This window comes from Canis lupus, chromosome 30, assembly GCF_011100685.1.
Source record: "Canis lupus familiaris isolate Mischka breed German Shepherd chromosome 30, alternate assembly UU_Cfam_GSD_1.0, whole genome shotgun sequence".
NCBI classification, from domain to species: Eukaryota; Metazoa; Chordata; class Mammalia; order Carnivora; family Canidae; genus Canis; species Canis lupus.
The window spans coordinates 32003327-32029131 of record NC_049251.1 but is presented as its reverse complement, the minus strand read 5'-3'; the positions used below and the strand labels follow the sequence as shown (position 1 = coordinate 32029131).

The 25805-nt window shown below is 40.2% G+C and overlaps 1 protein-coding gene and 1 long non-coding RNA gene across 2 annotated transcripts in view; one reads left to right on the top strand and one right to left on the bottom strand.

Annotated features, from left to right (window-relative positions):
* The window catches only part of IQCH (IQ motif containing H), a 208541-nt gene that overhangs the window by 28832 nt on the left and 153904 nt on the right, over window positions 1-25805 (bottom strand). Inside the window, 1 exon segment of the mRNA XM_038580790.1 lies at window positions 180-350. Coding sequence (XP_038436718.1) covers window positions 180-350 — 171 coding nt within the window.
* The window catches only part of LOC102152596, an 88604-nt gene that overhangs the window by 47076 nt on the left and 15723 nt on the right, over window positions 1-25805 (top strand). Inside the window, exon 3 of the long non-coding RNA XR_005381805.1 lies at window positions 21297-21359. This is a non-coding gene — a long non-coding RNA (uncharacterized LOC102152596). The remainder of the gene's footprint in view (window positions 1-21296; window positions 21360-25805) is intronic.

Genomic DNA, 25805 nt, shown 5'->3' with positions numbered 1-25805 from the left:
GAATGCCTTCTCCCCTCTCCTCTGGCCAATACACTCGTATTCCAGAAACCCATTCTGGAGAGGCTAAGTGACTTGCCTGAGGTTCTTTCTTCTCTCTATCCTCAAAGAGTTAGGCACATAGCCAGAGCTCAGGAAGTGGCCTGAACACCATGGGGAATCAGGAAGCATCTGTTGCTTACCGGTACTGAGAGGGCATTAAGGCAGCTCATTTTCTTCTCTTTCTTGGGAACAAAGCAGGGCACTTTCAGGGTGCTCAAACTGCAATCCAGATGGCCGTCGGTCAGGTATAAGGTGAGCTGAGTAAGGGCCAGCTGGTCACTGTATGAGAGGCTGAGACCTGTTGCCCACACCTGATTAAAACAGGAGCCACAGAAGTGAAGTTGAGATCAACGACCCAGAGAGAAAGCCCTAACCAACCCTAACCAGACCCAACTACACCAGTACACAGCTGAGTGGAGTAGATGTTTTTGCTTCTGTTTCTACTTCATTCAACTTGAAGAATGGAGCCTCCAATCTGATTCTAACTTAGAAGATTGAATGTTCTTGTGGAGAAATTACAAAAATCAAAACACTTGGCCAAGGAAATCTGTTGGAGTTGCCCCATTCCAAAAGGCTCATGGGGGCTTTGATTCTTCTGCCTATGGTTTGCCATTTCTAGGAGGACAAAGATGACACTGGTCTTGACTCAGCCAGTCCTTACTCTGTACAAATTTCCCAGTTGTGCAATGTTTTCTGTTGAGAACAATGAGACCGGACAGAAGCTTCAGAGGATGGGGAACTAAAGAGGAGCAGACAGGGGGAGAGAGGGAGTGAATAGGATAAAAGGTCAGTTTGCTCTGATTTCAGAAAAAGCAGTGCCAGGAAATCTCACTATGAAACTTTAGGGAAAATCACGACTGGCCTATAAGTCTTAGTGCTGCTCCCATTTGTCATGAGTGTGGGAAAGTCATTTTGTCACCCCACAGTGCCACAGTATCCTCAACTGGGAAATGAGAACTGTGAGAACATCCACTCTAGCTGAACAGCAGGGCGATTAGAATACTGTGATGCAAAATAATAATAATAATGTTTTGAAAAATAGACATATGTGAGCAATACTTTAAGCCACTTGATAAGTCTGTCCATTAATTCCTTTGACATATATTTACTGAGTATCTACTATAAACTGGCGATGGCAGAGTGGATCATGTGCTATATCTCCCCTCTTCTGGGGCAAACTGTCATTTTTAATTGCCCCTGTCACCATCCACCCCCACACCGAATCCAGAAGCACCCCTGGAATCATACTCAGTTCAGTGCTCAAGGCTAGTGAAGGCAAGTTCAAGGCAATTGTGCTACTTATTGGAGTCAAAGGTAGATGGGCACAGGCCTTGCCATCAAGGAGGGGAAGACAAATACATATGTATTCAGTCATTTACAGCACAATGTAATATGTGGTATAATAAAGGGATGGAACAAAATTTTACTGAAACAGAAAGAACAAACAGTTTGTCTTGGGAAGTCAGGACCTGCATCATGGAGAAGGTGACATCTAAGCTTTGACAAGCAACAAATGTGACTGGCTCTTGTGTGTCAAGTAACTACCAATTGCCAGGTGCTTCCCAAACATCTCAGATCTTTATAATAACCTAAAAAAATAACAATCCCATGAAATAGATGAAAAAACACAGGTTCAAAGAGATACCTAATTCCACACAGCCAGGAAGTGGCAGTGCTAGGATTTGAATCCAGTTCTTTCTGGCTCCAAGTCCATCCTTTTCCCATTCCCTGCTGGCAGAGACAGCACTAATCTGGGCCTAGTTATTCCTTAACTTTATACTAGTTTCCCAGTCACATTAAAAGCTAAAGTTACAGAGGATGAAAACATGCACTTGTTTACTATAATCCATGCCATGAAAGTGTCTTGTGGAGAAAACATGAAGTATTGTATTTCTGGAGTATGCTGTAATTAGCAGTAACGCGTTTTCACTGTAGGAAGTTGGAAACGAACACATTTTCATGATGACTTGATTAAACATTTTTTCCTCTTAGAAGGCCTCCATGTGCCCCACACACCAACTCTATATGTTAAAATACATAATACATCTGCCCTAGAGTGGACTCCTCTCAAACAAATCTAGCAGTGAGTGACTTGAGTAAGCATTGAATGTAAATGGCATCATTATAAGGATATTAAGAGGTCAAGCTGTCAAGGCCCCTTGCTAAACTGAAGCTAATTTCAGGAGTCATATTCTCACAGTAATGCCCTTTTATAATAGCAAATAAATCACATTTGCAACAATTGTTAAAAACTAACTGCCAAGTATCTGTTGCAGTTGTAAATATCCTATTTGTCAACTTAAATATTTCCTGCTGTATGGCATAAAATGCAAATCAGATGGGGACAGCTACTTTTTCCTAAGAGGAGAAAGTAAACTTGCTATTCTTGCATGTCAGGAACTTTTTTTTTTTAGAGCTTCACTTTTGATGTTTTCATGTCCTTGATTAAAGGGAAATGTACGTAACAAATATTATTAATACTTGTGTTGATAATATTAATGTCTTGAGGATAAGGATTTTTTAAAACTTAAGTCCAGTATAGTTCACATACAGTGTTACTTAGTTTCAGGTGGACAATACAGTGATTCAATGCTTCCATGCATCACCTGGTGCTCATCACGACAAGCGCACTCGTGGTGATCAGGATTTTAATGGGAAGACCGCACAGTGTAGGGCAAGAGTGAGAATCATAGGGGTCAGCCTAATTCTGGCCTTTCCAAATAGTGTAAATTTGACCAAGTTATTTAAACTCCCTCAATCAGTATACTTGAGTGTGAAAGGAGCAAATGATAATACCTACCACACAGGACTTTGAAAACAAAATAAATGCACCTAAAATTGCCTTACAAATGATAAAGTTCATACAAACGTTATTTTTGATTACTAAACATTTCTTTGAGGAGTAGGATCTTAGGAGACATTTTCAGTTGCCTGTATGGCTATTAGGATTGCGCACACTTAATAACCATTCTTCCAATTCGTGATTGTTGCACTCCACCTCACAATAGCTCAGTCCAGTAGGTGGTTAGATTTGGGCAAGTCACTCATTGCTAGATTACATGACCTCCATTTGACCAATGAAGATACTGAGATTAGAGTGGCTTCGTGGTTTGCCTAAGATCATGGAGGATGGGCCAGAACTCTGTTCCTTATAGAGCATACTTTTGCTTCCCTAGACTGCCCTAAACCCGTGGTTCACAAAAGAAATAGTAGAACAAATTTCGTTAAGCCTTTTCCTCAACAGCAGGCTTGCCTGAATTGCTCAGATAATTGTTCTGTTCTCCATCTGGTTTTTCCATTGAAGACACTGCCTGAGGCACGCTTGTTTTGCGTATAAGGGTTCCTGTCTTCCCCTCTAGACTGTCAGTCCTTTAGGGGAAGCTGCTGAGTCTTTGTCTTCCCACACATCCTGTATCTGGGGCAGGGCTTGGCTCACAGCAGGGCACATCAGTACCTCTGATGCTTCACTGTGAATGCCACTCCAACTTTTAAGGAACAGGATCTAGGTGGGCCCCCTTGAAGCTGGTTTCAGATTCCAGTGTAGAAAATATGCATTGAGCATCTCCTCTGTGCCGGGGTCATGCTTTCCCACATACCTCATTTAATCCTATTCTTGATTTTGAATTTCATTGTTAACTTTAGAACCTAATCTCTCTCTGCCCTAGATACTCCCTCATAATTTAGATGAGCGGTGATGACAGCCTGTACAAAGGCACTGTGGGTGGGGATGGAGAGAAGTGGATGGATTTTTAAATGTTAGGAAGTGCCTTTGACTTGACTTGCAGGACTTCTAATGACTAGCTTGACAGGTTAATTGATTAGCTATGACAATGAGGCAAAGACATCACTGAAGGTTAGCACTGGAAAGACCCTTAAAAAATCATCTAATACAATCAGTTTACTTTATAAATGGAGCAAAGTAGTTTGCCCTCGGTTACAGACCAGGGTATCAAAGGTGTGGGATGAGAAAGGGTGTCTCAGCTCCCAGTCATAAATCACTAGTTGATAATAGTTTGACTTACTGCGGATGTAAAAATCATTTTGTTAAAAATGATTAGAGCTTTTGCATCAAGGCCTTAAAAGAATATATAACACAGAAATATTCATCTCAGCATTACTTGTAAGATTGAAAAATTGCAGTTGTTCAACATTTGGGTATTGGTTAAAAAGATTCTGACACATCCAAGGGATGGGATAGTCTATGATGTCATCACTAAAGATAATGATTGTGAATAACTTTTGATGGTGTGGGAAGATACACAAAAATAGCAAGAGAAGGATATAAAGTCATATAGGAAACATGACTTCAGCGTTGCAAAAATAATATTATACATAGAGAAGACTAGATGAGGATGTGAAAAATGTTAACAGCTAGTGGTTAATATTATCAGAATATTAGCAATAAGTGCAATTATATGTAGATTTTAATGTATATTCTGGAGTGCACAATCTGATAGGGTGGTCACTAGCCACTTGTGGTTATTGAGCACTTAAAATGTGGCTGGTTTATTTTATTTTATTTTATTTTATTTTATTTTATTTTATTTTATTTTATTTTATTTTATTTTATTTTATTTTATTTTATTTTATTTTATATTTTTATGTGGCTGGTTTAAATGGAGATGTGCTCTAAATGTAAAATGCCAGATTTTGAAGACCGAGGAGGTAAGAAAGAATGTGAAATATGTCATCAGTAATATTTTATACTGATTATATGTTGAAATGATAATATTTTGGTTATGTAAGGTTAAGTAAAACACATTAAGACTCTTGTTTTATTTGGTTACATTTTTAAGCGAGGCTGCTAGAAAATGAAAAATTACATGTGGCTTACATTCTATCTTTATAGGATTGATTGCAAAAAAGCCCGTTGCAAGTTCAGCAAGAGACAGGGCGAGTAGGGGTGTGGTTGGGGGATACTGCAGAGGTTCCCAGCTCTCCGCTGTTCTGACAGGCACTGTGCAAAGCTTGCAGAACACAGGGCAGGAGGCAATCTGGAAACTATGATGACCTCATCGACCTTAAACAAGCATGTGAGAAGCAGAAGATAGGCAGAGGCAAGCTTGTCCAAAATTGTCTCCTTCCCAGGTTCTGCATCTTGTTTGCGCCATGAGCTTTGGGATGAAATGGTAATAACAAGCTCCTATGTGAAAGGTATGGGAGAGAGGCACAGTATTGAGTCCTTTCGGCCTTGAGTGTTCTAGGCAGGTGATGGCTGCCTGCTTGCCCAGCTTCTTTGGCTTCTCTCCTGTGACAGGCACGGTGGATGGGTGGCAGGCCCTGCAGATGCAGGCACATGTACTCAGACTCATATTTTGTGACTGCCTCTGCTTGCAAATAAAGTTTTTGTAGCAGAGAGTTTGATCTTGCCAACCTTCTCTTATGGGCTTCTGGGTAGGTATAGGACTGAGTCCAGGTGCATCTATGAGGCTGACTGGGAATTGTGAAGATTTATTACCCTGTAGAGAATTATTTGAAATTTAGATTCTCCAGTGAAGGCAAATTGGAGATGAAGCACTGAAAATTCACCTATCATAGGTATGGTATTAGGCCTTTAGAGCAAAATTTGATACAACCTTACCCTCCTCAGTAGCCTGTCTTGGTTAAAGGACAAGTGCATCACCTCTCATGTAGTCCCAACATGACAGGAAATCCACCATTGGGCACTTTCTACAGTGAGACCAAACTCTATGTCAGACCCATGGGTCCTAATAGTTATGGCTAGGTAGAGAGGCCAGGCCACTTGCCCAGCCTCTCTGTTTGCTGGTCACACAGGCACGGGTTAAGTCAAGGTTCCTTCTGTCGTTACTGGTTTGGCTAAATACAGAGCCAAGGCCTTACCACTTTGGAGGCCAAATTCCATTGGCATGACATGATCTAACTTCTAATTTTAAGGGGTTACTCTGGTTGTAGAGGAGAGAAGAGACCACAAGGGGTCGAGGATGGAAACAGGGAGGCCACTTAGGAGGCCATTGAAATAATCTGGGTGAGATGTGGTGATAGCTGGGCCACATGGTAATAGCAGAGGATGGGAAAAGTCATATTATAGATACATTTCAAAATTGCAACCTAAAGGACTTTGTTGATGGGTTGGATGCAGGGTGTGAAAGGATTTCTTCAAGACTTTTGCCCTGAGAAAATGAAAGGATGGAATTACTATGTACTAAGTGGATTAGACTGCTAGAAGAAGTTTTCAAGGGTAAAATCAAGATTTCAGGTTTGGGCATGCTGAGTTTGAGATGCTTTGGTTGAACGACATTCTAGAGGATGGGATGAGATCTCAGGTACCTTTTGGACCTTCTCAACTGTAAAATCAGGAGGATGTGCTTGGCCAAGGTATAGGGACAAAGCAGAATCAGGCTCTGGTAGGGAGGCATCTTTTTCTCTGCTGTCACTTTTGGGCCTTGGGCTTGAGAAGGCCCTCCTTGTTTGGGGAGAGGAAAGGTCTACAGACCTTTGTCTACATGACTTAAGGACACGGAGCCTTCCCTAGGGGACATGCTTCTCACCATGTTTAGGCCAAAGATGAAATAAGGTTGAGAAAGATAGAGGCAGGTTGGTAGGGGAAAGAAGTGACTGCAGCTTGAGGGTAGTGGAGACTGGAGGGGCCTATGCCTTGAGGGTGCAAGTGGCTTCACTGGAATGGCAAGAGCCCTGGACCAGAGTTATTGGGAGTGTTGGGCTGGCCCTTTGCTACGTGGCCACAGTTTCCTTGTATGTTAACACAGACCTATCTGTAATGATCTCTATCTGTGAGGGGTATTGTGAGGATACAGTAACTACAAGAGAGAAACTATGTGAGTCTATTAATTTTGGGATCTGGCAGACACAAATCTATCTGGACTCTGACTTTTCCCCTTTGTCTGCCAGGAGCAGTCTGGGGCAGACATAAGGACTCACTTCCTTGGCTCTTGACTTCAGTGTTTTTTGCCTGCTTCTCAGAGATTGGGAACACTTTTTACCTCTTCTCAGAAGCTATTGAAAACAGGCTCTACAATCCTGGCAATTATGCAGAGAATGTTTTGTCTTAGGCAGCTACTAAGTGATATCTCTTCCCATGCTGACCATCAGCAGACAGCACTGAGCTCCCCATTGTGGTAAACAACATACATGATACTTAATTTTAAAGAATTGGTACACTGCACTGTAAGAATTTTCAGCTGGTAAAATATTAATGTGATTGTGATATTTGGTAAGAATTGTTTGTATTATATTAAAAAAATGAATAGGAAGGCCGAGGGGACTGCAGCATCTTGGAATGTTGCCACCTAGTGGCAGCTGTTGGGATGGCCCGGTCTCTTGGAGAGGCTAGGGAGAATGGCAGTTGCCCCATATGGGGCAGTCACCCTGGGGCCCTGATCAACAATTGAGACTCTTAGTATTCATCGTGGAGGCCTTCCTATTGATCATATTTGTCCTTCTGGCCACGATTTAAACCACAGCTTGACGAGGCTGTCTCCAAGCAACTACAGCATCCAATTTCTGTACCACCCACCCTGGACACTGCCTTATCTTGGGCCTTTGGAGTCTGTGAGACCAGAGGCAGCAGAAAAATCTGGGCCCTGCCACTTAGCCCATTGGCCGGCTTATGGCCTCCATTATTTTCAAAGGCCTTCAAAATATTAGATTCTGAAAAAAAAAATGTTACTCGATCCCAAACATAAAACGAAAACTACAAAATAACAATAAATGTTTTTAAAATATCAACAAAATTTGGCACAATTCTTAAATGCAATAAAACTCATACAGTTATATCTAAATCCTATTCTATGAGACCGCATTTTATTTATTATTTATTTAAAGATTTTATTTTTTCATGAAAGACACACACACACACACAGAGAGAGAGAGAGAGAGAGAGAGAAAGAGGCAGAGGGAGAAGCAGGCTCCATGCAGGGAGACGTGGGACGCGATCCCCCGTCTCCAGGATCACACCCTGGGCAGGCGCTCAACCGCTGAGCCACCCAGGCTGCCAGAGCCCGCATTTTAATACATTTAATATGATCTACAGTGACGGGCTCTCCAAGACCAAAAATACTCAGAGCCTGGAGAGGTCTCAAACAATTCTGTCCCACAGACCTAAAATGACCTCCATCATTCCCACATCCCCATTTTATGGATGAGACTTTGGGAGATGAACAGACTGACTCAGGTACCTGGGTCAGTGGAAGATCTGGGACCAAAGCCTGAATTTCCCGAGTTCTGGTCTGGCTCTTGCCATGACATCTAGTCCCCAGCATTAGCAGTCTAGTTTCTTTGTAGTGCCAGAGGCTTTTCTGTGACAAGTTCTTTCAGGGTGTTCAGGAACTATATTCAAAATTAGTTTGGAGATCCAAGATGAAAAATATTATATTTAAACCTGCACCATCACAGCTTTCTTGATGTTTTTCACTTTTGTTAAAAAAAAACACCCCACAAACATTTTAATATACTCTTGCCTTTTCTGCTTCCTTTTCCAAGTTACTTCCACCACTTCTATACATTTATGATCCTCTATCTGTTACTTTCAATACTAATGGCCTAACTAATATTATTTGTATTAAGATATAGAAGTACATACTCATTTCTTTTTCTTTTTAAAATATTTCCGTACTTTTTTATCATGAATTTTTAGAAGGTCATTTTCTTATTTTGACATTAGAAACTAAGCTATAATAAACACAAAAACCCAATTTTTGTAACCTATTACAGGTTTCAGGACTAGTAATTGTATATGCTTCTTCCATGGCAATTCAATATAATAATCTCATACTGTAGATAGTTATTCTCCTCCTTTAATTTTCACACTATAAATGTCAGGGCTGGTGAATGATTTGCTTAGTTGAGAAGTATTCCTTTAAAGTTACTACAAATAATCTCCAAAAGGCATTGTGTGTGCATTTTCAAATTTCACAAATGAGAGCTCTGTAGCTCTCACTGTGGAAACTGAAAGCTGTCATGCAAAGTGAGATGGGGATGAGTGCTAGACACATCAGGGCAATGAGTTGGCAGTAGAGTTTTCCTATCTTTCCCAGTTTCCTTGACATGTGCAGTAAGTCAGAATTTTTTCTAAGGAACAACCTGAAGAATATGTAGGCAAGAAACACAGGCAGTCAGAGCTATGGCCTTGGACTTCGTCTAGTCCAGCCCTGTCAAACCCTAGGCTTGAGGCTGCAGGAGGGGAAGACACCTGGTCAGGAGCAGAGTTCAGATCAGAGCTCAGAGCTCTTGAATTCAAGTCCAAGGCAAGCTTTTTTACATTTGGGAAATTCCTAGAGAGGAAAATTAGACTGAGAACAGGGACTCATCTTACTCATATCTGCATCCTGCATCCTACATACCTAGCACAGCACTCTCAATATAAGTGCACAATAAATCTTTGTTGGGTTACTCAATAATAAATAACACAAGGGAAAAAAATCTTCCCTTTAAAACAGATAGGAGACTGGCACAAAAACAGACACATAGATCAATGGAACAGAATAGAGAATCCAGAAATGGCCTCGACTCTATGGTCAACTAATATTCGACAAAGCAGGAAAGACTATCCACTGGAAAAAAGACAGTCTCTTCAATAAATGGTGCTGGGAAAATTGGACATCCACATGCAGAAGAATGAAACTAGACCACTCTCTTACACCAGACACAAAGATAAACTCAAAATGGATGAAAGATCTAAATGTGAGACAAGAATCCATCAAAATCCTAGAGGAGAACACAGGCAACATCCTTTTTGAACTTGGCCACAGCACCTTCTTGCAAGATACATCTATGAAGGCAAGGGAAACAAAAGCAAAAATGAATTATTGGGACTTAATCAAGATAAAAAGCTTCTGCACAGCAAAAGAAACCGTCAACAAAACTAAAAGACAACCTACAGAATGGGAGAAGATATTTGCAAATGACATATCAGATAAAGGGCTAGTATCCAAGATCTATAAAGAATTTATTAAACTCAACAGCAAAGAAACAATCCAATCATGAAATGGGCAAAAGACATGAACAGAAATTTCACAGAGAAAGACAGAGACATGGCCAACAAGCACATGAGAACATGCTCCTCATCACTGACCATCAGGGAAATACAAATCAAAACCACAATGAGATACCACCTCACACCAGTGAGAATGGGGAAAATTAACAAGACAGGAAACAACACAACAAAACAACAAATGTTGGAGAGGATGTGGAGAAAGAGGAACTCTCTTGCACTGTCAGTGGGAATGTGAACTGGTACAGCCACTCTGGAAAACTGTGTGGAGATTCCTCAGAGAGTTAAAAATAGAACTGCCGGGCAGCCCCGGTGGCTCAGCGGTTTAGCACCTGCCTTTGGCCCGGGCATGGTCCTGGAGTCCCGGGATTGAGTCCCACATCCGGCTGCCTGCATGCAGCCTGGTTCTCCTTCCAGCCCGTGTCTTTGCCTCTCTCTCTCTCATAAATAAATAAAATAAAAAAAAGAACTGCCCTACGACCCAGCAATTGCACTGCTGAGGATTTACCCCAAAGATACAGATGCAGTGAAACGTTGGGACACCTGCACCCCGATGTTTATAGCAGCAATGTCCACAATAGGCAAACTGTGGAAGGAGCCTCGGTGTCCATTGAAAGATGAATGGATAAAGAAGCTGTGGTCTATACATACAATGGAATATTACTCAGTCATTAGAAATGATGAATACCTACCATCTGCTTTGATGTGGACAGAACTGGAGGGTATTATGATGAGTGAAATAAGTCAATTGGAGAAGGACAAACATTATATGGTCTCATTCATTTGGGGAATATAAAAAATAGTAAAAGGGAATAAAGGGGAAAGGAGAGAAATTGAGTAAAAATATCATTGAGGATGACAGAACATGAGAGACTCCTAACTCTGGGAGACGAACAAGGGGTAGTGGAAAGGGAGGTGGGCTGGGGGTTGGGGTGACTGGGTGATGGGCACTGAGGGGGGCACTTGACAGGATGAGCACTGGGTGATATGCTATATATGCTATATATGGCTATATGTTGGCCAATTGAACTCCAATTTAAAAAAAAAAAAAAACACCACAGACAGGAAAGATACGATGTAAAACCTGTAAGGATGGCTGAAATAAAGAAGACAGTAACAAGTGTAGGCAAAGATACAGAGGAATTGGAAGCCCCATACATTGCTAGTGAGATTGTAAAATGGCCCAGCCAGTTTACAAAATGGTTTGGCAGTTTCTCAAAAAGTTAAACTTAGAGTTACCAAATGACTCATCCAGTCTACTCCTAGGTGTATAACCAGGAGAGATGAAAACACGTATTCACACAAAAACTTGTACACAAATGTTCATAGCAGCATTATTCATACTGGTCAAAAGTGGAAGCAACCCAGATGTCCATCAACTGATGAATATATAGACGAAATGTGGTATGTCCATACAATGGAATATTATTCAGTCCTCAAAAGGAACGAAATCCTGATATCTGCTGTGACATGGATGAACCTTGAAAACATTATGTTAAGTAAAAGAAGCCAGTCACAAAGGAATCCCTACTGTGTGATCCATGTATATGAAATGCCCAGAATGGGGAAATCCATAGAGGCAGAAAATGGTTCCCCGTGGCTGGGCAAAAGAAGGCATGGGAAATGATTTTTCATTGATTCAGCATGTTTTTTAAGGGGTAAGGGAAATTGTCTAAAATTAGGTAATGGTAATGGTGGTATAACTCTGTGAATATACTTAGAAACTATGGCAGTGCACATTTTAAAGCGTGAGCTGTACGGTAAAGGATATCTCAGTGAAGCTATTATACACACCTGCACACACAGAACCTGGTCTTCAGGAGGACCATTCTTGGAAGGATGCCTGCACAACTTGTGTGGCTACTTGTTGGAATCTAGTTTAGTGTGTAAGTAACAACTGAATGAGAAAACCTGTGATAAACCACCTTCCAAACTGCCTTCTGAATGTATCCGAGGTGTTTTTCAAGTCTACCTTAAAAAGCTTCTCCATATGTGGGTGAATAATATCTGCTTCATACACTAAAGCAAAATAGTGCCCAGTAACGGTGAATACCTCGGCCCAATAAGCAGTTGTGGTCCGGAAGGGATAATACATTAGTTTATGTCAAAAAGACTCAATTAGCTCTAAGGACAGTGTCACTTTTCCAAAATGCAGTGCACTTCTGTGTTCTCCCACTGCCGGCCTTCATTTTGTATCAGCTCCTGGACCAAGTAGGGCTAGTTATGGTCAAATCCAGAAGAGAGGCAAGGCTGGTCAAGCAAGTGGGCACGTAACATGTCCTAGATGTGTCCACTTCCCTTTTTCCCTTCCCTCCCCTCCCCTCCCCTCCCCTCTCCTCCCCTCCCCTCCCCTCCCCTCCCCTCCCCTCCCCTTCCCTTCCCTTCCCTTCTTGTTCATTCCAGGGCCCTCCCAGCATCTCAGCCTGCCTTCTGTGGCTTGGAGCTCCACAAGGACACTTCTTCATCCCAAATTAATCTAATAATCCAATACATCCTGACTAATTTGGTGACAGGAAAGGACTCAGTGCCAGGTAGCATGTTTGTCATCATGGAACCTTTTAGATTTGGCTATCCTATAAGCTGAATCTGAATTCCATGACTTTGCCTTTGTTGTCTATAGACTGGCGTTTGAAAGGTTCAGCATCTCCATCAAGCCAATACGCCACCTTTTTTTATTTTTTTTATTTTTTTATTTTTATGGCAGCAGTGTTTAGAAAGCTGCCTATTTGACCATGTGGAGGATAGGCTTTAGGAGGGAGACTGGGGAAAGTAAAAAAAGAAGGGAAATTAATGTATATTAAAGGTCTACCATGCACAATGCACTGTGGTATTTTCTTATATCATCCTCACAACCACCTTGTGAGGTTGGTACTAACATCACCATTTTATAGAAGTGGAAGTGAAGGCTCAAAGAACCCAGAAACATGCCAAGTTCCATAGCTAAGCAGCAGGACTAGGATTATGATGTAGGGTTGCCATACTCAGAAGTCCAGACTCTCTCTCCTGTACTTGGTCTTGGAAATTTCTCTCTGCCTGGAAGGGAAACAAATGCTTGGCAGGATGTGAGAGAGCACCATGATGCCAGCAGTCACACCCAGAAGCTCCATCACTTAATAGGTGGTTCTGAATCTAGAGGAAGGCCTGTGATTTACCATGGGACTTTGGGCAAGCCACTTAATACCTTTCTGCCTCACCGTCCCCATTATTTGTCTGTAAAGCACTTTGAGAGCTGATAATAGAGGAGCTGTATGAAGACAAAGAAATACTGTCCTTCAGTGTAGGCAGAAAGCCAAGGTTCCTACCTGTGATCAATGAAAGTCCTGTGGCACTTTCCAAATATGTATGGGTGGAGCTTTAGGGCCTTGGGAAAAATTTGAATTGTGTAGCTGCTGACAAATCACCCTGTAGTTTCACCTGAATAAGTGTTCCTCAGTCCTGGCTTACCTGTCAGAGCTCTGCTGCTCTGTTAGGCCTCTGTTCCACAGAGCTTCCTCCCAGAGACTGCTTCTACCTGACCTCCTCTGATACCATTTGTCTCTAGGTTCACCTTCTAGCAAATGAAAGAAACAGCAGTGTGTGGGGGAGGGGAGGGTCACCTGAATGGCTCAGTGATTGAGCTTCTGTCTTTGGCTCACATCATGGTCCCAGGGTTCTGGGATCGAGTCCCACATCGGGCTCCCTACATGGAGCCTGCTTCTCCCTCTGCCTCTGTCTCTGTCTCTCTCTTTCTCTGTGTCTCTCATGAATGAATAAATAAAGTCTTAAAAAAAAAAACAGCATTAAGGGAGGTCTTTCTTTCCTTCCTCTTTCTTTCTTCCCTCCTTCTCCCCATCTCTTCTTCTAAAATTCAGTGCTCTGTTTCTTAATATATAGCTTATGCTCAAGAGAATGCACTAGATGGCTCCTGGCAGATAAGTGTACATTTGTAACTTGGCTCTAGTTATATTTGATTGGTGTGCTACACAATCTTCAAGAAATTTGTAGAAAACAATTGTAGAATCCATTTCTTCATATTTCCCTCATCAGTAAGTGAGCAAAAAATACAAAATATATGCTTTGATATCCCTGCTTCCCCAAATCTGAGATAGTGTATTCTTTGGTATACCTTAAGTCTTTAATATGAGTAGAAGTTTTATAGGTATTGTTTTGAAAAGTGCCTCTTTATGTTGAGTCTCTTTAGTGATGTCCTCTTGTCCTGCACCCTTCTTTTTAAAATTTTTTTAAAAAGATTTTATTTATTCATGAGAGACACACAGAGAGAGGCAGAGACATAGGCAGAGGGAGAAGCAGGCTCCCTGCGGGGAGTTTGAGGTGGGACTCAATCCCAGGACTCTGGGATCATGACCTGAGCCAAAGGCAGATGCTCAACCCCTGAGCCACCCAGGCGCCCCTGTCCTGCACCCTTCTATTTATATAGGGGCACTCAGCTGCTGCCCCATGGAGCTCAAAAACCTGCTCTTCTGGTTCAGAGAATTGCTGTAGGAGAACATGGTTGTCCTATGTGGTAACTGCCATTCCCATGTTCTTCCTGGAGCCCAAATATACCTCTTCTCTGGAATTCTTTTGTATTTCCTATTTGCTCTCCCTGTGGGGTTTGAATTTTGTTATTTTGTTTGGACTTGTATTTTGTATTAGTTCCTAGCTTAGCCTGATCAAGGTTCAATAAGTTGGTTTGATATCCTTTACACATTAAGACATTTGTGGAGAGACATAGAGAAAGGTTAAAGAGCCAGACACAAATAAGTAGGTACTTATTTGTCTGGGCAAGGAATGTGGCAAAGATACAGATGCAATGAAACGCCGGGACACCTGCACCCTGATGTTTCTAGCAGCTATGTCCACAATAGCCAAACTGTGGAAGGAGCCTCGGTGTCCATCGAAAGATGAGTGGATAAAGAAGATGTGGTCTATGTATACAATGGAATATTACTCAGCCATTAGAAACAACCCACCATTTGCTTCAACATGGATGGAAATGGAGGGTATTATGCTGAGTGAAGTAAGTCAATCGGAGAAGGACAAACATTATATGTTCTCATTCATTTGGGGAATATAAATAATAGTGAAAGGGAATATAAGGGAAGGGAGAAGAAATGTGTGGGAAATATCAGAAAGGGAGACAGAACATAAAGACTCCTAACTCTGGAAAACGAACTAGGGGTGGTGGAAGGGGAGGAGGGCGGGGGGTGGGGGTTAATGGGTGACGGGCACTGAGGGGGGCACTTGACTGGATGAGCACTGGGTGTTATTCTATATGTTGGTAAATTGAACACCAATAAAAAATAAATTTATTATAAAAAAAAGGAATGTGGCATGATAAGGGAAGACCCACTCCACCAAGATGTGAAGGCATTCCATTTATTTACTTATAGGAGCTTGGAACAATAGGCAACACAATGAATCTTATGTTTAAGAAAGCAAAATATATGTTTAAAGGAATATACATACTGTTAAAACAGTTCTATTTATGCAAAAGATTCATGTAACTTTATAAAGGTTTTCAGGGATTTTAAAGGATTTTAAGTGCTGTGTTAGACTGTACTGGTAACAGATGTTCAACGGCATGCTTAAGTTTTTGTTTTACTGAAAAAGCAATGGATTACTTGATATTTTCTTTTTAAAAAATCATACCAAAGCCGCCGCATTTTAAGTATAGTTCAAATTCATTATTTCTAAGAAACATGAAAGATTTAAAATAACATAAGGGCTTCTAAAGAGAAATATCACTATAGTGGAACTAGAAGATTTTGTTTGCTAAATATTCCCTTCAGAATCCCAGTCTTTTGTGTCACTTCTTGTTCTTTTTCTATGAAGACAGATGGTGTCAGTAATTGCCTATATATTTAATTAAGTTAAAAAGCTACATAGTAAGGTTTTGGCAAAAAGTAGGAAATTTTGTGCTATGAGCAAAGAAAGCAAAGGGAAGCAGAAATTGGTAGCATAAGACACTATTCCTCACCAAATACACATTTTGATATCCATATGTGTTGGAATGTGAGATTGCATTTCATGAATCTCATGAGAAGAACAAAGCCATTTACCCTGAAAGATAAAGCCTGTAATAGAAATTTAGATGGCAGTTCTCTTACATTTTGACTGGCTGGATTGGAATGACTCTACCTGTGGTCACATCATGTCCACCTTTGGCCCAATACTTAGTGGTCATTCTAAACTTTTCTGATACTCAGGTTTTTGCCTGAGATTTCTCACCTAGCAGGCTAATCATTGTGAAATTATTATGGGAGGAGAAGCAGTAGCTACTTGTAGAAAGTGGTTTGGAAAACTGACTTAGCCATTCCTGTGGTGTCTGTTTTCAAATGTTCCCATCCCACGAATCCACCTTCTGGCTTAATGGCAATATGGCACTCCCAGCTGTGGTGCTGTGTATGGGCTTGCTCATTTAAACTCTTAAAGCTTAAAAATGGCTACCACAACACTGATTTTATTCCATTTCGCTTAGTCATTAACATTTAATGATTACCTTATGTGCAGAGCACAAGGATGGAATATATTTAAAAAAATAGGAGATGTGTTTTCTGGCTTTAAGCTGTTCAACTCAATTCAACAAGCATATTGAGGATATACAAGAGAAACATACATTTTCTTTGGTGATGGTGGTTGAGGAGGGGGAGAGACTTACAAAGAAAGTCACCATCAATCCAGTGCAGTACCACAGTGAGCATCTGCCATGAGAAAAAAGAGCACAGGTTCGTCAGCCAGCTAAGTCATGATTTGAATCCTGGATTTGCCACTTCTTAGCTGTGTGACCTTGTTTGTGTCACTCTAGCCTCAGTTTCCTCATCTGTAAATTTGGGATGATAATAATACCCACTTCTCAGGGTGTGAGGATTAGGAATACTGCATGCAAAATATATAACAGAGTGTCTGGTGCATGACAAAAATTCAATAAATAGTTAATATTATTATTAATAATTACACTGGCCTTCAATACTATACCTGTGCTCTGAAAGGTTAGAGAATGAAGTGACAGTTGAAGGGGGGTTAGTTAAGGTGGGTTTCCATGAGAAGTTGGGTTTGAAACATTTTGAATGAAGGAAAGTTGTAAACAGAAAAGAAAGGAAGAGCAGGTTGTAGGAATGAAGCGTGCATGTAGAAGGCAGGATGAGAATGCATTTATTGAACGTGGATGTCACCAAGCAGTTCAGCTTGCTTGTCTTGGAGAGTACTTTGGACATGATCAATGAGAAAAGCAATTAGTGCCACATGAAGATTCAGGGGCATTTTAAGAAATAGGTTAAGGCCAAGAGCAAATAACGTTGTACTTCATCAACCCAACATTATTGTACAGGCAAAATTAAGTTAAAAAGAATGTTAAGGACAACTTCAAAAGGGAAAATTTACCACAGGAAAAGTCCTGACCATAGGTGACAGCTGAAAGTTAGGAAAGGACCACTCAGCTTTAGTTTTGTGATGCTGGTGGACAAGCAGTTAAATACATGTATGTAGAGAATTTTTATTTTTTGTATGTAGAGAATTTATGGTCTTTCTTAGCACTAGCAGGACTTTTGCCATTACCTGCTGCCCTCCTGAGTCCTGCAGAAATGTGGTACCTCCTGAGAGGTGCAGGATGCAGTGTCAATGCCCAGATTTGCCCTGCTCTGGCAATGTTTCTGGCGATTAAAGCTAAAGACCTCAGAGTCTGGAGGGAAGTGTTTGGGTTTCATTTGAAAGGAAGCAAGCATCGCCATGAGAGTGGACATCCAAAGTCCTGGGTGAGATGACTGGACATAAACAGAGGAGCTGAGTCTATTATACGTAGACCAACCAAAGTTCTACCCAAGACCTGATGTTTAGGCTTGGGTTCAATCTTTTTTTTTTTTTAAAGATTTTATTTATTTATTCATGACAGACACACACACACACACACACACACACACACACACACAGAGAGAGAGAGGCAGAGACATAGGCAGAGGGAGAAGCAGGCTCAATTCAGGGAGCCTGACGGGGGACTTGATTCTGGGTCTCCAGGATCACACCTTGGGCTGAAGGCGGCGCTAAACCGCTGAGCTACCCGGGTTCAGTCTTTTAGTATAAGGGGGTTAACCCAACATTTAAGGACAGTCACATATGATAATGTTATATATAGCAAAATTGGCCACTGGTTTACCCACACCATCAGTGTTAAGAAACGGAATTGTAATTTTTAATGTAAAATTTACTGTCCTCATTGCTTTTGTGCTTATTGTAGAAACCATCATCATCACCATCATTATTATTATTACTTGTATATTACAGGTCTCTGTCATTGACATGAAGATGAAGACCTTTTAAAGGGACAAGTCTTTTACTTTAATGCTTCAAAACCCTTTGGGATCTATTTTCCCTTTCCTAGGTATTAAGTTGTGATTAACAGTGTGCCTATTATAGCATTAAAAAACACTGAATAATAGGCACTGCTGTTTATTCCAAAGGGCTATTAAATTTTAATTTAGAAATAAACTGTTAACCTTCTTATATATAAATAAAATACCTTCCCTAAAGAGAAAAAGTAAATCTCATTGAGGTCCCTTGGTGAATACCTTATATATCTTGAAAACAGAGATAGGGAGATCTTGCAAATGAGAGTACTAGAGGGGGACTCAGAGAGAAGTATTCATTCATTCATTTAATAAATATTTATTGTGGAGCTAGTATATGCTAGACTTGGTGCTAGGTGCTGGGTATACAGCAATGAATAAGAAGGAATTATGATATTTCTGTAGACTTTGGTTTTTCTGCTCTCTGAAATAAATATATTCATTTTTGATGCTTATATATCACTTTGAGATGATGATAATGCTCACTGAGTTTTAAAAATAATGCTAATTCCATTCAGATTCCACTCACAGTTTGAGAACCTGCTGAGGGCTCGGGTGACAGTTTTACATGTGATTATGCTGTTTGATTTAATAAGAAGAGCACCTTATATCAGCTCAGCCTCTCAGAACATCCTGTGGGAAGGAGGGCAGGAATTCACCATTTGTCAATGAAAAAATAAGGCTCGGAGAGGTCCAGTGAGTTGTCTAAAGTATCACAACTGGCTAATGGACAGATTGGGGCCAGGACCCATTACTCATCTTGATGAAAATATTTTCCTATCCTTTTTTTTTCTCTTCTGTGCTGATATATTTGTATTAGACACTCTTAGGGACAGGTTTCAGAATGTGTGGGATATTCTCTGATAGACATCAGAGTCTCCATTTTTGTCTTTCCTCACAATTTATACTTGGGGTAAGTCCCACTTCCTTCTGTAGTTACCTTTTGTATCTGGGAAGGGCCATGACTAGTTGCCTGAGGCCATTTTTCATCTAGACTCTTTTCTTAAACATTGGATTTCCTTTCTCTTTAAAAAAGGTCACAATTATCTAAAAGCAAAGTGTTTTATCTGGAAATTCCAACAGAAAGCATCTTTGCCAATCTATCTGTTTAGGGACTTTCTATAAAGAAAAGGAACTTGAAAGTGATATATAAATACATATTTATAACAGGCAAGTCAGATACAATGTTTGTAAAACTTAGATCCTTACTTTTACCCATATGTGTTTGTGCTTTTCTACCACCAGCCTTCACAGTATCTTTCCCACTTGGAATGCACTCTTTCTTACCTTCTTCAAATCTTAATTATCTTTCAGCTCGAATCCCACCTACTCTGTACAAACCTTTCTTGATTGCTCCAAACAGAAGGCAGTTAAACTGACATTACCTTTTTGATGTCTCTTTTATTGTTCTATGTTATTGTCATTTATGTTTTTACTTGTAATTCATTTTTCAAGTCTGTCTCCCCAACTAGATTGTGAACTCCGTAAGGACAGGCCTCCACTTCTTTTGCATCTTTGCAGCCTCTCTAGCACCTACCAAAATGACTTGTACACAATAGATACTCGATAAATACTAGTTCTTTATTTTAGAATTTCCCAGAAGTGACTAAGTGACAGATCTGGATATTCTAGAAGCTCCAAGAGTATGTCAATCACCTGGCTATCACATGACTATCATTGTGTTAGACATTAGGAGAGGTAAAAAATGCAAGGTCCAGTGCATTTTCTGGAGGATTTACAAACCTCACAGAAGTAATATTTATGCTTAGGAAACAGTAAGAGTAAAAAACAATTATGTGTGTGTGTATCAGATGAAATTGGGTGATTGATGTGAAATGAGCTTCCTCATGACAGAGAACAGGTCTATTCCCTCAGCCGTTAGCACAGGGCCAGAGAAACCCCCTGGAAAGTATTTGTTTAATGAACATGTTCATATGTCTTCAATTTGAAGCTTTTGGTAGGTGTTTCATGCCCCTCCTGGAACCCAGTGGATATTGCCCATCAAAGGCCCTGACTCCAGGACCTGTTAGGGTAATAGTTTCTGCTCTTTGTTTAAGGGTTGGATCCCTCCATGGTAATATGGCACAGAGCCCCTCCTCTTATCCTCATGTGGGAAGGCCAGATCTCCAATGTGGCTACCTTGTAGCTCTGTATATTCTGCATTGAGTCTCAGAAAGCCTGGAATTTACCCATTCCTAGTGTCCTGGAATCTTGAACATAAATCCACTGGCAGGAGTGGTTTTGTATTATGTTCCTACTACCTCCATTTCCCAGGGAACTGGCCCTTTTCCTTTTTTTTTTAGAAAATTGAAGTACAGAGACGCTTGAGTGGCTCAGTCAGTTAAGCATCTGCCTTCAGCTCAGGTCATGACCCTAAGGTTCTGAGATAGAGCCCTGCATTGTATTCCCTACTCAGTGGGGAGCCTGCTTCTCCCTTTCCCTCTGCTGCTCCCCCTGCTTGTGCTCTCTCGCTCTCTCAAATAAATAAATAAAATCTTTTTAAAAATTGAAATATAGTTGACATATGATACTATATTAGTTTACAGTGTACAACATAGTGATTTGACTTTTATATACATTCCTAAATGCTCACCATGATAAGACTACCATCTGTCACTACACAAAGTTATTATAATGTTATTTTTTTAAATTTTTATTTATTTATGATAGTCACACACAGAGAGAGAGAGAGAGAGAGAGAGAGGCAGAGGGAGAAGCAGGCTCCATGCACCGGGAGCCCGACGTGGGATTTGATCCCGGGTCTCCAGGATCGCTGGAGCGCCCTGGGCCAAAGGCAGGCGCTAAACCGCTGCGCCACCCAGGGATCCCTATTATAATGTTATTGACTGTATTCCCTATTCTATACTTTACATCCCTGTGACTTATTTACTGGCTCTTTTCATTTTATTTCTAATGACTCTGTGATGTTTCCCAATATTTATTTATTTATTTATTTATTTATTTAGGGGACGGGGGAAGAAAAAAAACATCTAAAATTTATTCTCCAACAAGACAGACAGCATCAGCAGGTAAAAACTACAGGGGTTTCTCCACAGATCATACATTCATAACGGGCGTGATTTGCTTAAGAGTTTCCCAATATTTAAATGCTATATTTCTAAAATTTTTCCTCCATTCTACTACCTTAGAACCTCACTCTCATCTCCTTAAGACTGAACAGGATTTTCCACATTCTTATCTGGAGTTGATTCACAACTGTGGGCTTGTCCTTGGTGATTTTATCTTTCTTTTTTTGGCTCCCAACCCCTCTTGCTTCCCCATGCTCCTCATGGTAAGTTATGGGGACTCAGCTGGGACCAGAGAGCAAAAATGTGAGATGGATGTGGTCAACTCTGCCTCCCATGTCTATTGTAGGACATATGTGTATGTGAGGTTATATCTCCTGAAAGTGTTTGTAAGCTATTACATTCTATACAAATTTGTGATTATCATTATTCATGTATTTTTTCTGATTATATATATAATAGTGCTTTTGAATATGCAAGTACAGAAAGCCCAAAGAATAAAATAGAAATCACTTTGTACTAGTTTTCTATTGCTGCTATAATAAGTTGCCATAAATTTAGTCACTTAAAGGGTCAGAAGTCAGAAATCTCACTGGGCTAAAATCATGGGGTCAGGGGCTTTGTTCCTCCCGGAGGTCCTAGAGGAGAATTTCTTTCCTTGCCTTGTCCATCTTCTAGAGGCTCTTTGCATTCCCTGGCTCACTTTCTCTTCCTCTGTTCTCAAACCGAGCAGAACCCTTGTGATTACATGAGCCACTTGTATAATCCAGGCTGATCTTCCCTTCTCAAGATCCTTAGGTAATCACATAGTCATGTTACTGCATATGGTAACATTCACAAACTTCAGGACTTAGGACATGGACATCTTTGGGGGCTATTACTCTGCCTACTACATCCTCAATCCTCCAATCCAGAAATAACGACTTGTAACTTCTTAGCGTATTTCTTTAGGTTCTTCTTGCTCTTTATATATGTATTTTTTCCTTTTATAAAATGGTTATCATGTTGCATATATTGTTTTCTAATCTACATTTTACCCTTCCAACTATTCTTTTTTTAAAAATATTTATTTGGGATCCCTGGGTGGCGCAGCGGTTTGGCGCCTGCCTTTGGCCCAGGGCGCGATCCTGGAGACCCAGGATCGAATCCCACGTCGGGCTCCTGGTGCATGGAGCCTGCTTCTCCCTCTGCCTGTGTCTCTGCCTCTCTCTCTCTCTGTGACTATCATAAATAAATAAAAATTAAAAAAAATTTATTTATTTATTTGAGAGCACGAACAGGAGGGGCAAAGGAAGAGGGAGAGAGAATCTCAAGTGACTCTGCACTGAGTGCAGAGCCTGACCTGGGCCTGATCTCACTCCTGAGATCATGACCTGAGCTGAAACCAAAAGTCAAATGCTTAACCAATGGCACCATCCAGGTGCTCCCCCACTTTCATCTATTCTATCAATAGCTTCCATTAAATATTATTCAAAAGCTTGAGTTTTACTGTTTTCATAGAATTCAATTCTATTGCTCTATCATAGTTGGCTTAACAAATTCTCTATTATTGGAATTTAGGCTATTTGAAAATTTTTGTTGTCCTTAATAATGTTCTGATGGACATATGAATACTTAAACCTTGTGATCATCTCCTTGTGATATTTTTTTAAAGTACATGATACAAAAGTAAGTACCATGAAAATATTATTGAAATACATAATATTTGAATGGGAAGTTTTCTCAGAAGTCAAATAAGCTAATATACTTACTCCATAGCTGAGAAAACTGAGGATAAGAGAACGTGTTAAGTTTAATATAGTAATTTAGAAAAAGAACTAGCTTCAACTATTTGAAACTTGAGTATGACAAAGAGCATTACAAATAAAACACAAATGACAGGGTTCTGTATCCAAATACAGGAGGTGTAGGGGTGGGACACAGCTGTGGCAAGTGAAGAAGACAGCAGGATTGGTTGGGAGGGTTGGTACATTGAACAAACAAATACATTGAGCAAAGAAGCAAATATATTGAGGATAAAGAAACTCAGGTTCCTTATAGTTGGAGAAAGTGCTTATTTTTAAGTGTGGAAAGGGGAAGTCTAGGAAGAATCCTGAAGTGTCAGATTGACATTAGAGATGTTGGCAGAAATGGATAGTTTTAAAATATACACACTAATAGATACATATTTATAGATGCATTCATTTGTGTGTATGTGTATGGTACATATATAATGCATATACTTCTGAGCTGTTCATGGACAGCAATGAACAGTAGCACTGACACTCCAGTAGCAATGACAGTACTAAGAGCCCAGATCTTAATACCATGTTCCACTAAAAGGAACCAAGGCTCTTGGGTTGATCCTAGGTCCATGGAAGGTGAACCTGGAATATCTTTGTGATAGAAAGTAAGACAGTGCTCAAAGAATAATGGAGACATGTCAAAAGGACACAATAGTCACCCTGAAGTTCTCCCAGTAGTCAAATCTGGGACAATTTGAGCATCAAAATACAACTGAAGAAAATAGAAACTCACACATTCAAACTGGTATAAATACATATATGCATAAATACATAAATGAAAGATGGAGAAGGAAAAACTCTTGCCTGCAGTTGGTTGCCAACTACTAAATGTAGAAAGCATAATAGAAATAGAAAGTTACCACTATCACAGTAATGGTGGACTCAGGAGAAAGTTGGCAATGGTTGCTGAGTTTCAGGGGTGGAAATCTGATGAGGTATAACATATTGGTGTACTTTTGGGACACCTTTCTATAAAATATTATTAATCAATGACAAATGAAAATAATAATGATTTTTACAGTGGAGAAACATGGCTGGAAAAAAGAAAGAAAAGCCACAAATGATAATGTAGAAGAACATATTTGTAACTTCTTTAACAACCAAAGGATAAGAGTTGCTTATGTACAAAGAGCTTCCACAAATCAACATTTTGTATTATAGTCCAATTTAAGTGGGAAAAAAGATATGATAAGACAAGTAAGACAAAATACATAAAGAGCCAACAAACATGAGGAGATGCATCATCACTAAAAATCAAAGAAATACTGAGGAAAACAAGATAACATTTCCCCCCTATTAGACTGGCAAAAATGAGATGATAATATGCCAGTGTCTTCATTTTTACCACAGTGCATGCCAACTAGAAAAGAAATTTAAGGGTTTTTCGAGGGATGCCTCAGCAGTTGAGCATCTGCTTTCGGTCCAGGGAGTGATCCTGGAGTCCCGGGATCAAGTCCCACATCAGGCTCCCTGCATGGAGCCTGCTTCTCTCTCTGCCTATGTCTCTGCCTCTCTCTCTCTCTGTGTCTCTCATAATAAATTTAAAAAGTCTTTAAAAAAAAAGCTTAAAAAAAGTGTTTTTCAAAGTGATATAACTTACAAAATGGCTGGAGTATGCCAGTGATTTTGCAAAAAGAAATTTTCATTATATATATTACACTTATTATAAATAGGAGTTTAATATATTTATTTATTCTTTTATTATATATGTATAATTATATCTCATTTGAATATATTTGTGTATATTTTATATTTTACTATACACACACACACACACACACACAGAGCTAATCTACTTTCCTGGCCAATGAAAAAATGCTGAGCACCTCCTTCAATATTGTCCAATTGAAAATTGTAACACAAATGACCATATACTCAAGTATTAACAGGAAAGGACAAGGAGAGGTCATAATATGATAACATCCCAGAATCATGGGTTAATATTTATTTATCTCATCCATTAACTGATTCTTGAATTCATTCTCTAAAAGTCTTGGCACTACATCTAGTATTTGCTAGAATACCTCCTTTCATTCATTCGTTTGTTCCTTCTTTCTTTCAACACATATTTACTAACACCTACTTTGGGCCAGAATAGTGCTGATAATTGAGTGGGGAGCAAAAGGAGACATCGTACATCTCCTCAGGGAGCTTACAGTCTATAGAGGGAGGTAGCTGTAATCAGATGATCATATAAATAAGTTTAAAATTGTAACTAAGCTAACGTTATGGGAAGGAGAGGTACTTGGTGATATAAGAACTCAAAACAGGGAAACTAAACTTTGTCAGAGAGGTCAGGAATGGCTTCCCTAAGAAAGTGTGGCTCGAGCTGAAATATAATGGATAGGAAGGGGGTTAACTAGGTGAAAAAGAAGAGGCGAGAGCATTTTAGGCAGAGGGGCAGCACATGTAAAGGCCCTGTGGCAGGAGGTAGCATGATGAGTAAGGGGGACTGAGAAAGGCCAGTGTGGTTGGAAGAGCAAAAAAGAGGGGAGGAGTTGGGTGAGAAAAGGCCAGCAGTGCACATGGGACTAGCCAAGGTAAGTGTGGTTCCTTAATCCCTGAAGCCCAGAGGGTAGTAAGCCCAGAAACAGGACCAGCTCTATGTTTAAGGATCTGTCTCACTGCCATGCAATTTTCCCCATGCCAAACTTGAATAAATAGA